At 34.3% G+C, this 12210-nt stretch overlaps 1 protein-coding gene across 1 annotated transcript in view; it reads left to right on the forward strand.

Annotated features, from left to right (window-relative positions):
* LOC142978059 (uncharacterized) overlaps nucleotides 1-12210 on the forward strand; it is a 262165-nt gene that overhangs the window by 28931 nt on the left and 221024 nt on the right. The window contains exon 2 of the mRNA XM_076122334.1: nucleotides 9263-9304. Within this exon, the coding sequence (XP_075978449.1) occupies nucleotides 9263-9304 (42 nt within the window). The remainder of the gene's footprint in view (nucleotides 1-9262; nucleotides 9305-12210) is intronic.

Below are 12210 nucleotides of genomic sequence, written 5' to 3' on the forward strand. Positions count from 1 at the left end.
ATAGCAGAGAAAATACTGATAGTACTAGTTCGGACTCAATAAATTCAAACAGACACCGAGTTTTTCATATAACTTTTCCGTACTATTAAGTTCTGTACTATATATACCATTGGAAGACGGGAAAGCATCATATCTTCATACAGATTAATCTATATTTAATCCACCGTGACACAATGGAAACGCACAGAGCAATAGAAGAGAAAACGGTGTACAGCACGGCACGAGTGTCACGCCCGCCGCACGCGACCCGTGACGGATGCCAACCCGCCCGCTGTCACTAACACAGCACTCACATACAAGTTACTGTTACTATATCCTACTATTTTTTCTATCGTACGGATAGTTTGTAACTGCCAAAAGTTGTTCAAGCCGCCTGAAAGACTTTAGACATGGCCTAACAACTAATTGACGACCACCGGGACCGTTTACTAGTTGCCAGCCAAGAAAAGTGGTTCAAGCAGACTGAATGACTTTTGACAATTCAACAACTGATTTACTGTCTTCTCCATTGACGACAAGCCGGACCAAACCTTTAAGTGCCCTCTGAGGCATATAGACGTTTTTTTTATTTTATTTCGTTCAAATTCCACGGCGGCCACCCCTTTATAGAATGACAGCGCCAGGACTAGCTTAACCCACAGATCTTAACCAGAGAGCGCTACTGACTATGAGCGTCTTCTGCTATACTGATAGTACGTCCTTTTTTAAATTGACTATAACACCCTTTTTTTATTATTTATTTTGTACAAATAAACATTACAGATAGTGTTAATTGCAAGTAAACTCGCCAAACTTTGTCGTTCGAAATAAAGGTCTGAAATACGAGATGTAAGTAACTGTTTCTGCCCAAGTTATCTAGTAAATTGATACATAGTGACAATATGCTACCGGAATCAGTTGTTTAACGTGTTCTCCGAGCCACGGAGAGGTCAATAGGAGCATACGTGTCGACAACACGCAGTAGCCACTTACTACAACTAACGTCAATAACTTATTAATATTATCTATACTAATATTAAAAAGCTGAAGAGTATATATGAAATAAAATCTATGTAATTCCGTTTGTCTATCGGTTTATACGGCTCTACCACAAATCTTGGTATGCTTTGATTGCTCTGCATGTTGCAGATTTTTCGAAACCAATTTCAGTGTGATTGTTTGGTTTTCTTTAAATATATTTGATTAATTTGTGACAATATTGAGCAGTCTCCTCCTGGAAGAGCAAAAGTCTACTACGCGTGTAAAGGGCTGTTTAAGAATATTGTAATCGATTAAAAACTGCAGAACATAAGGTTTGCTCTAACAGTAATGAAGTGACAACAGATAATCATAAACACATTACATTTCTTTGCCTCGCGCAGTAGGGTGAATAGTGTGGTATACAAAAATATTTTCGCTCCGTCATCCGAATTTCTTATTTAAAACCAAAATCGCGTTTAAAAACAAGTTTCCCCATAAATCGTATCTCCATTATAAAACTTAATTAAATTTTCATTGGAGAAACATTACATCTATCATCACAGTCTATTACTATGTAAAAACGTTAACTAAATTGTTACGGTATGCGGTTGGCCAATCTATACTTATATACTTATATACTTATAATAATATAAAGCTGAAGTTTGTTTGTTTGAACGCGCTAATCTCAGGAACTACTGGTCCGATTTGAAAAATTATTTCAGTGTTAGATAGCCCATTTATCGAGGAAGGCTTTAGGCTATATATCAAAACAAAAACGGGGAAAATTATGACCTACTAGCTGACCCGCGCAACTTCGCTTGCGTGACATAAGAGAGAATGTGTGAAATTTTCCTCCGTTCAAACAAACAAACAAACTCTTCAGCTTTATAATATTAGTATAGATTCTCCCTTATGTGACGCAGGCAAAGCAGCGCAAGTCAGCTAGTTAATTATAAGTTCATACCATTACGGTTTCTCTTTATGTGCCCCGAATATTGGTGTTGGAGTCAATCGATGTACTTTGAAATATTAAATTATAGTCTCGTGTGTTGTATAGGAAGTACATTATAGCTACTGTGTAGTTAGAAATATGTTAATATGTAGTAGAAAATGAATTAATGTTTAATAACATCCGGAAATGTGAATGAGTGATTTCTTCTCTACTTATTCGCAATTTGAGACATGACTTATTCTTACGGTGTAAGTAGTTACATTTCAAGGGTTTTCTCTCAGGACTATTTGATTAATTTTGAAGATTGTATTTTGCGCGTATAGGACAAAATATGTTCTGTAAATTACTAGTACGGTTAGTGTTAAAGTCCGACAACAATTTATCAAATTAGTACGACATCTTCGTACTAAATTGATAAATCTTATTTATTTCCTAATTTCTAAATGAATACCCACTAATGTCTACCTACGTTATTCGGATTATATAATTACACTACAACCAACATGTTATATATTTTTCTTTCACCACAAAACAACCGTTTTCCATTAACATAATTAAAACAATACACGTCACATTACCGTAGATTCTTCGTAAAAAGTAAGCGAACGACTCGTCCCTCACACCTACAAGTCATGACCAACTAGACTTCTAGAACAACTGTCGCTTCAAAAACGCGGCTTCACCATAAATCGAGAGGAAACGTCTATCAACACACGCACCTATGATTATCACACTCACCGGATAACACGACAAAAACTTGATGCCACTAACTGGTTAATGTTGTGGTATGAAAGTCTGGCTTCCGAACGTAGCCGGTTAATTGCGAGCACGAGACGAAGATTAGTATGAGGTTTATGAATGTTGGCTTGTTTTTAATTAACTGTTCCACTAGGGTTCGTTATATCGGCCAATATCCGTTTTGTACCTATAACTTATTTGATATTAGTGTAGATTTCAACGTAAAAAGAAAGGTTGAAAGTAATGCGTCTGACGGTAAATAAGGATATATTTCATTATTTTTTTATTTAATATAATGACAAAAATCGTAGGTTGTGTCTCAAAAAGTTGACTATTGTTCATTGAAATTTGCTACTTAACAACTATCCGTTTAAATCAGAAGTAAAAAGAAAATAGTACACTGAAATAAAATTGCACGACAAGTGCCTGATTTCGTTGACTATGCGTAAATTTACTGTCTATTGAAAAAAAAATTCGTTATCATTTATTTACCAATTCTAGAGGTCAGAAGAACTGTCAATAACTCACAAATTTCAATGTCTCGAGACGTAACTAACAGACCATGCACGAATGATAATAACGCAATTTAACAACTATAACATTCTTATAGCTACAATCATAGGATCATGAACGCTAGATATTATGTGAAACACATCTTGTACAAACACGCAGTACTGGATACAGCAGTAAAGTTTTATGGGCATGTAACGTAGCCTGCACTTGCCTATTAGACCAAAACAGACAGACTGCTCACTACTTGCGAGAACTGATTAAGTTATCGGAATGAGTACTTATTATCTCCGCGAGCACTTTGATTTATGTCTTAAAGAGTCTTTTGTAGGATACTCAGGTGTTAATACATAGCTGCTGTAAATTTTGTAACTTCTAAATTATGGCGGTCAAGCCATACTGAAAAAAAATAGAAAATTAATTTATTAATTTTAAATAGGTAATATTAATGTTTATAATTGCTTAACTTAACAATCAATTGATTTTAGACGATGACAAATCATAAGATTTATTCCATGCGTTTATTGCTAAAACCTTAAGTAAGGTATAAACATACATTAATTGAAAAAGTCCACAATTTTCAGATCAATCTTTAAGTAGGTATTACCTAACGTTAAACATTATTCTGCATTTTAGCTTCAATTTGTTGAAAACTGACAGGCTGAAGCTGAAACTCACTTAGAGAGTACTGTTCAAATTTCCACGCGCTATGAATATGTAATGTACCTCAAGATATGAAATCATAATACATACTTCGCACAATATTAATGAGAGTAATTATACGAGTCTTACAAGTTAAATGCAAATACAATGCGTATGATTTGTGAACAAGTGATGCGTGGACGCTGCGTAACTGCGTATGTGATTATACCGTGTAATTATAATAGTGAAGTGTATGCTCTTGTTAGATGTGGTTTATTAAAAAAAGGTATGTTTTAATTTGTAGTTATATTTAAAACTAGCTGACCCGCGCAACTTCGCTTGCGTCATATAAGAGAGAATGGGTCATAATTTTCTCCGTTTCGTAACATTTTTACTGATACTCTACTCCTATTGCTCGTAGCGTGATGATATATAGCCTATAGCCTTCCTCAATAAATGGGCTATCTAACACTGACAGAATCTTTCAAATCGGACCAGTAGTTCCTGAGATTAGCGCGTTCAAACAAACAAACAAACAATCAAACAAACTAACAAACTCTTCAGTTTTATAATACTAAGTATAGATGTTGAATAGTAAAAATCTTAGCATAGATAATCCAGTTCCGCCATTAATAAACGTAAAAAAGTAATGGTGCAGCAAAGTTACTTTTAGTAGGTATAGTTCGAAATTCTAATCGTTTTTTTATGTTTCTTGGATGTAATCATGTAAGAACTTTAATATGAAATCTGTTCTCTTTAACATCAAATCGACCTGAACTATGTGGTTAATTAAAAAAGTAATTATATTGCATAAAATCAATTGACATCGTACGGGTCCTGTATTCCAAGATTCGAAGTTTCTATACAAAATTTTCTATAAAACTATTCGAAAGTGTTCTTTTCCCAAAAGCATCCTAGATTACTTTCAAAAAGACAAATATTTCACGCTTAAAGAAACTTTAGCGACAGAATATCCAGTATTCCCAGTAGTGAGACAGCAGCAATCAGTCTGTAAGTGTATCGCGCTAATGCCCGCAGCCGCCGATAAATATTCATCGCGGCAAAAACTACGCACGCGCCAACCACGGACAGCGCTTTCTTCTCATAGAGCTACGAATAACATGAGGTGGTTTGTTTATTACTTTTAATCCAATTACCAAGTACTTTTGGAATTTATTTGCCGAATAAAAGGATGAAAAGGATGTCCGAGATGGTCACCTTGTTGACAACCAACAGAAGACGCCAAGAGATGAAAGACGACTGAAGGGTTTAAATCCCATTAAAATAAAGTATAAAATTACTTTAATATAATAGGATTTAAACTCTTCTGTAAATTGATGTGGCTCAGTTGTAGAGTAGGCGCCCGTCGAATACAAGTCACGAGTTCAATTTCTTGGCTGCCCAAAGTGCAATCTTCATTTTATATTTATTATTAAAATGTTCATATTCTTTTCTCTTCATTATGCCAATATGGTAAAAGATAGGTGGCATCCTAACCCAGAGAATTGGAGGTTGTAGTTGGGGAGCATAGCCAAACAGTTTTGTATATGTTTCGCAGTTCGTCATTCCGTAAAATTTTGCAAAACAGACGGTGATATAAGATCTATTTATCAACACGTAAAAGTGTCAGCATGCAGGTACGCGCTAAGTTAAGATCTTCTTCTATCGTATGGTTAGTAGTGGTCAACCTGGTGTCAAAGTTGTTCAAGCCGCCCGAAGGCCTTTGACGTGGCTCAACGACTGTTATCTTAATAGAAAACAAGCGGGACCGACTTTTTACGTGACCTCCGAAGCGCGGAGACGCTCAGTTCAAAAACCACTATGCTTAACCAATAGATCATTTATCGACCGATGAGCGCAACTAGCCACGAGCGCCTCAGTTATGATAATGTGTATATACTCAAAATAATTGAAAACACAAGTCACATCCATGGTCTCTTAGTTCATATACACTGGCCAGCTTGGTATGCTCTCGATCGCAGCAGGTCAGTGGTAGAAAAACTTCGCCGATACGCCGTCCGCCTGTGCGTCCTACCACACCGAGCCGTTACTTTATATACACTGTATTATATACTTATTATGTACTTATATTGTATGTAATATGTAGGTAAGCTATGGTTTTATTTAATTGATAAGGTAGGGTATGGAATGTAAGAAATTCAATCAATGCTTGAAGTGTTTGGCGACGAAAAAGCTATGGTTTCATGTTTTTCGTTTGTATTTTAGAACAGCTTTTGATAATTTAGGATGGGCTATAAAGAAAACTACGTGTAATAAAATTAATTCTAAGTATCTATGATAAAGATTTCCTTTTTAGAAAATAATTTCAGTAGTGGTAAATTACAGGGGACACGTAATATGGAACAAGTTGGAAACCGCCAGTGCTTCATGCAAAATAGCATGCAGTTAGGGGTATTTGCTTAGCTAGGATATTAACACTTTGGAGTTCAACAAAACTTTCTTAATAAAATTTTGAATAAGGCCAGACCATAATCGTTTAATAAAGAACGAAAAATATTAGGTTAAATATAAATATTTTCTTTATTTTGTAGTCTGTCGGACTCTGTGATGGAATCAAAGCCTGACCCCAGATATTTTCTGAAAGAAACCAGTAGCGGGACATAAATAGATTGAATATCTTTTTAGGAAGTATAGGCTGATATCTTGTTCATATAATCGACTTACAATTTAAAAATATAAAATTAAAAAACAATCTACTTCCCGCCAAAACACGTGTCAAACGAAAGAACCTTGAGCGAAAATGGCGCGTAACACACATTAACACTACGATGAATTTTATAAAGCACAATTTACAATTCAAAGAAAACAATCATCATATTTCTTGCATTTAAAATGCCAACGAACCGATTATCAATGAATATTGAACCCGTATTCGTACGAAAACACCTAATCTATTCAAGTGGCTAGTCATAAGGGTCGCGACATGAGCGAGTGGGACGCAAATACATTTACAGCGAAAGAAAAAAAAGGACCGCGCACCGACGATGCTCGGGTCATATGTCGACCGATATGTCATAACCTGTTTGAATGAAACAGCAATATGCGTGTTGCTGCGTGTAAGACAAGGATAGTGATGACAATGACGTGAAGGGTTAAAAGTCAAGCAAAGTGTCGCGGCCTGTGCGAACGGGATAGAGATATATTTTTATGGAGCGTTGGTGAAGGATAGAAGGTTGAGGGTCAAAAGACGAGCGTCGGCAACCCTGACCTCTCCAGACGAATCGTGGGCCGTACTCGGGTTTTACAAAAAAACATTGTGCCGACTAGAATGTATTGGAATTTATTGGTTTTGATTAAAATATTTTAATATGTTTTAGTTTTGTTTTTTGAATTTCCAATTTTAGTGTGAAGATACAATTTAAGAGTTTATTTATAAAACTTAGCTGAGTATCTACGTAGGTTTTGAAATTAATTTGTTTTGGTAGATACCTCATTTAATTTAATATTTCTACTAATAAATGTAATTATTTTTTCGTTTGTCTTTACGAAATTACGGTAACGTCGTTAATTATATTTAATTTTAAAGTTATACTAATTTTAATTCTTTGAACTGAATAAATTGTTGTGATGGATTATAAAGTACCCACATAATAATATCACTATTTGTAGTATTTGTCCAGGTCATATTTTCAGAGGTATAATGCAAAGCACATAACTATTTTACTACTATTATAAGTTCAAATTTTATAACATTAATACGTTTTTATATTAGACAACTCGCGGAAAAAATCTAAAGAATAAATCAATAAAAAAAATGTTTCGCAAGCCGCCCCTGAGCCCATAGTGCACTAATGAATCGGGACAGTCGGCATAATTAAACAGTTGGATACAATCGGCCCGGTCGATGTTACACTAAATATTTTGTGTCACAGTTATATGTCACATAATACGCCTCTGACGTCACACACGAGTTACGCGAACCTATTTTCTAGTTAAAACATAAGAACAGCCATTTTGAAAAATAAAACTTTTAAATCGCGCGCGTTTTTCGACCTGTAACACTTCAAAGCATTCGATTTTAAAAACTTATTATTTTTTTTAAAGTGAAATACTTCAATAAATACAGTGTTCGATATTTGAAAGATTTAGGAACGTGTGAGTGATTGTGTTTTGTTTTTAAATTAGTGTTGCGACTGAATTTTATGTGTAAAGAAATGTTTACACCGGAGTTTCATTTCTCGAGTAAATTACTGGAATTACTAACTAGAGGTAATGTTATACTTACCGATTATAATATTATTGTAACTTATGTATGTACTCTTGGTACATAGTTCATTTGCACAACATTTATGGTAGAAAAATATAGCGAATCATTACCTATTTACCTGTTAAGAAAGTAAACTAAGTTGAGAGATTAAAAAAAAAATAATGTTAGCAAAAGGTGGGCTACTTTTATTACTTTTATTTTTGTTCTTGTTATATGTTATATAAAAGAAAGTTTTTGATAGCTGTATTATTCAAATTTTATCAAATTCTGTAAATGTAACAGTATAATAATAATATAGATTACTTTATCCTCAATATTTATGAAACGCGTGGCGACTAGCAAAGCTTATCGGCGCACTGAAATCATACATTACATGTCATGTAACTTTAGTAAATGTACTTAAACACAAGAAAAATATTTATATTATTCAAAATCAAAATCAAATCATTTATTCATTTAGGTCAAATGCTGACACTTATGATAGTCAATGATACAGAGAGTGAATTTACCGCCAGTTCGGAAGGTAGGGCCAATGAGAAGAGCTATGACTATATAAATGAACAAGACTGTGTCTGTGTGTTCGCGATCAACACGCGCAGTATTTGATTTCAACTCAAAAACTGCTTAACGGATTTTCATGCGGTTTTCAGGGGGTATTGAGGTTTTGTACAAATTTAAAAATTTCTTATAATTTTTTAAGTAGATGAAAAAATATAGCGACGTTGACGAGGTTGAAAACGATGTTTGCAAGCCTACTTGTGCAGATACATACAACTTTAATACATTTTGTTATAAAGAAAAACTAGAGCAGTTTCTATTTCGTCTTTATATTAATAGTTCGCAATAGACTGCTCTCGATCCCATTTATTTATTGATGACCTATTTTGTGTTGCCTTAATGGTGTTAGTCGCGGTGTAGAGTGAAGCTGAGGTTTGATTCTTGTGCCAGTTAATTTCTGTTTGTAACTCAGAGTTTTATAGGAGCTAACAAAATTAAAAGATTGAAAAATATGGAAAAGCTAGCCCATACCTCTGTGTTTCGCAATTTATTGGGAAAATAAAAATACTTGCATATTAATTCCCTTTACTGGTTCAACTAGCGATTAACTAAATGAACACTTTGTTTTTAATCAAATATCTCATAATTTTAGGAATAAATTTTTGCGATACTTTATAAATTTATCTTATCTCTTATCTATATCTAAGTATTATATATTTTTGTTTTGTTTACAGGAAACATACAACGAGACGCCTTCAGCTTCGCTACTAATAATGGTATGTAACGGTGAAAGGGGAGCTATTTAATAATATATAAATTATTCTGTTTTTATATTTGTGTTATTGAACAGCTAACAGTACAGAAACCAACGTAATTATCTGAAGAACTAAACATTTTTGTGACTCTCATTAGACTGTTGGTAAGAGAATGGTATCCATATATTGTTTCCTGTATGAAAACTACTTCTATTTAAAATAAATCTAAAGCCCGGTTTCACGAACACCCTCCAGTTTAGAAAGGTTTATTAATTCATTATAAGAAGGCTAATAGAATTAGGGGATTGTGTTTGTATTAGATTTTACATTCTTATTAAGAAATTATTGGTGAAAAGAGGCAACTTCACAGCCAATACAAAATCTAAAAATCACTGACAATCTTGCGAATACACTTATTACATCACTAGATTTACGTCATAAAGCAGGCGAGATAAGTAATGAAGGCAAAACAACGAGCCGTGCACATTGAGAGCGGCGCAGCGCGGACGACGTCGCGTGACACCACAATGAAACCTTTCACCCGATACCTGCCGCCTGTTATTATCTCTAGGGAAGTTAGGTGGATGGAGTTTCGGATACGGATAATATTTTTTTTATTCCTAACTGCCTTACGGTTGGGCAAGGGCTTTGTACCAAACGAGAGAGAAGTTAGGCCTCCATGCTGATCAATTGCGGGTGTCAACAGGCACACGATTCTTGAGAGCAAAGCACTGGCACTTGCCCTAACGAAATATGTCAAATAGGCATGCAAGGTTTTATTAATTTCCTTTTCGTATATGATGTTTTTTTTCGGATTATTCGTTACTTTTGAATACTTACAGTTGCGGATGCTGGAAAAAAGTGAAATTAATAGGTATTAAATTTAGACTCTGTCTCATATACTATATCTTATAGTATAACTATACTTTAATCAAGAAATTGAATTCGGATAGGGTACCTTTTAATCTTTCGCGTTGCAGGATAGTGTTTCATTTGGGATATCTGATAGCTTTTAGCTACAGTTACGACTTTCGTTCATTTGAAATATCCCAATGTTTCGGATACGGCAGAGACTCCCTATTATCTGTATCTCTTGATACGATATTATATTGTACCCTACCTTATAAAGCACATAAATGGTTCGGATATTAAAATTTCGATATTCAATGGATATGAAATGATCTATGAATAGTTATTGTATCGCTCTGTTACCGATAAAATTAAATTTTGCTTATTGTAGTTTTAGTAACTTAGGTAATCAATCAATGTTTATAAAACTCTTCCGTTACTGAGAGACTAGCTGATGACCAACGCGCTGCCGAAACTGCTGAACGTAGACAGTTCAATATGAAGATTCCCTAAGAAGTTTAGAGGAGTACTAGAATAAGATTTTCGGAAATTACTACTCGAAGTAGGTGAAATTCCACGCGGGTAATGTTTCGGCCGGAAAGCTAGCAAAAAATAAGAAGTAAATGTATGTCTAAACTATTACGCAGAAAATAAATTTGTAACAACACCAATTATTATAAAATTCACCAAAAGAACACTTCTTTTAAATACCTGTTATGCATAAAGGAAAAAAAGAGATGGGCTGATGTGTTTTACATTACCATTTTCGTAGACATAGATACAATAGTCTGTTAATGAGGGCAATCGTACAAATATATAGCTGTACTTTTTATTTAATAATTCTTCAATTAAATTTTAGTTCGTATCAAGTTGAACCTGACATGTTCACATGTCGCTATATCATTAAACACGCTGTATACAGTAGCTTTTTATTTTTAATACAGGGTGTGTTAACAAGTAGCCGTTTGGAAGTAATTACTGTAATCTGTGGTCTCATCTCAGGACATTGTTTCAACTGCTGTTTCCAGTTACAACCGGTTATGCTTATGTACAACTTTTTTCGTATATAACTTATGTAGGTGGGTAATGAGGTATTGGTTTTTGAAATAATTTTTTGCCCCTTAGTATACTACTCTGAGGCTCAAGGAACTACTTAAAGAAGAGTTTTATGGGGCTAAAAAAGGATGAGGACTTTATCAATTCTTTGATAGTATAAAATGTATTGGTATCAGACACAGAATATTACAACAAACCGGTCAGTAATGTACGTGATAATAAAATACTTACACCTGATAAAATACTGATTAACCTACCCCCGGTTTCTGAGGTACATTAAGCGGTAGTGTATCTATTCAATAGCGTTTAAACTATTATAAAAAAATGCTTTTGAATAGACAAACTACTGCTAAAAATACCTCAAAAATCGAGGATAAGAAGATTGAACTATTGAATTAAAAAGCAAAACTTTATCTTTGACGTATAAAACACTACTCCAGCAAAAAAGCACACCTGCCATAAATTCCAGCCAATAGTGTCAACTGTCAAACACATTGTCATATTTCTTCGAACAAAATAGCTTTCACACTCAATTCATTTCACACAAGTGTTATCTGACTGCAGTTTCTTAGAAGCGCGGATTCTCGCTACATCCTGAACTCGGGAGCTCTTCTCGTAATTTTTACGAGCCAGGGGTCGAACCCAGTGTCGCGAATTAATTCACTGCACTATCTTCAGTGGGATCTTAACGTAGAATGTTAAAAACACCGTTTTTTACACGAATAAGAGTACATTGTTAGTTCTCAGAGATTGTGCTAGCTGAGAAGTTTATTTTTAGAAATTATTCTTGGTTTTTCACTAAGTTTTAGTGTTGTGTCATTATTTTCGCAATTTTAGTTATACCTGTTTCATTATTATTAACAGAATGTAAAGATAACTATCTCTTTTCCTATCCTTTTCAAGCACTTAATCATGGCACCCCGCAATTACATACTTGAATCTTCGAATAGAACATTTTATTTCGCAAAAATATTGACGTATCTTTGTGAGAATTCAAATAGGAATTGATAGGATCTTCAAAA

Source organism: Anticarsia gemmatalis, chromosome 13 (assembly GCF_050436995.1).
Source record: "Anticarsia gemmatalis isolate Benzon Research Colony breed Stoneville strain chromosome 13, ilAntGemm2 primary, whole genome shotgun sequence".
Taxonomy (NCBI): Eukaryota; Metazoa; Arthropoda; class Insecta; order Lepidoptera; family Erebidae; genus Anticarsia; species Anticarsia gemmatalis.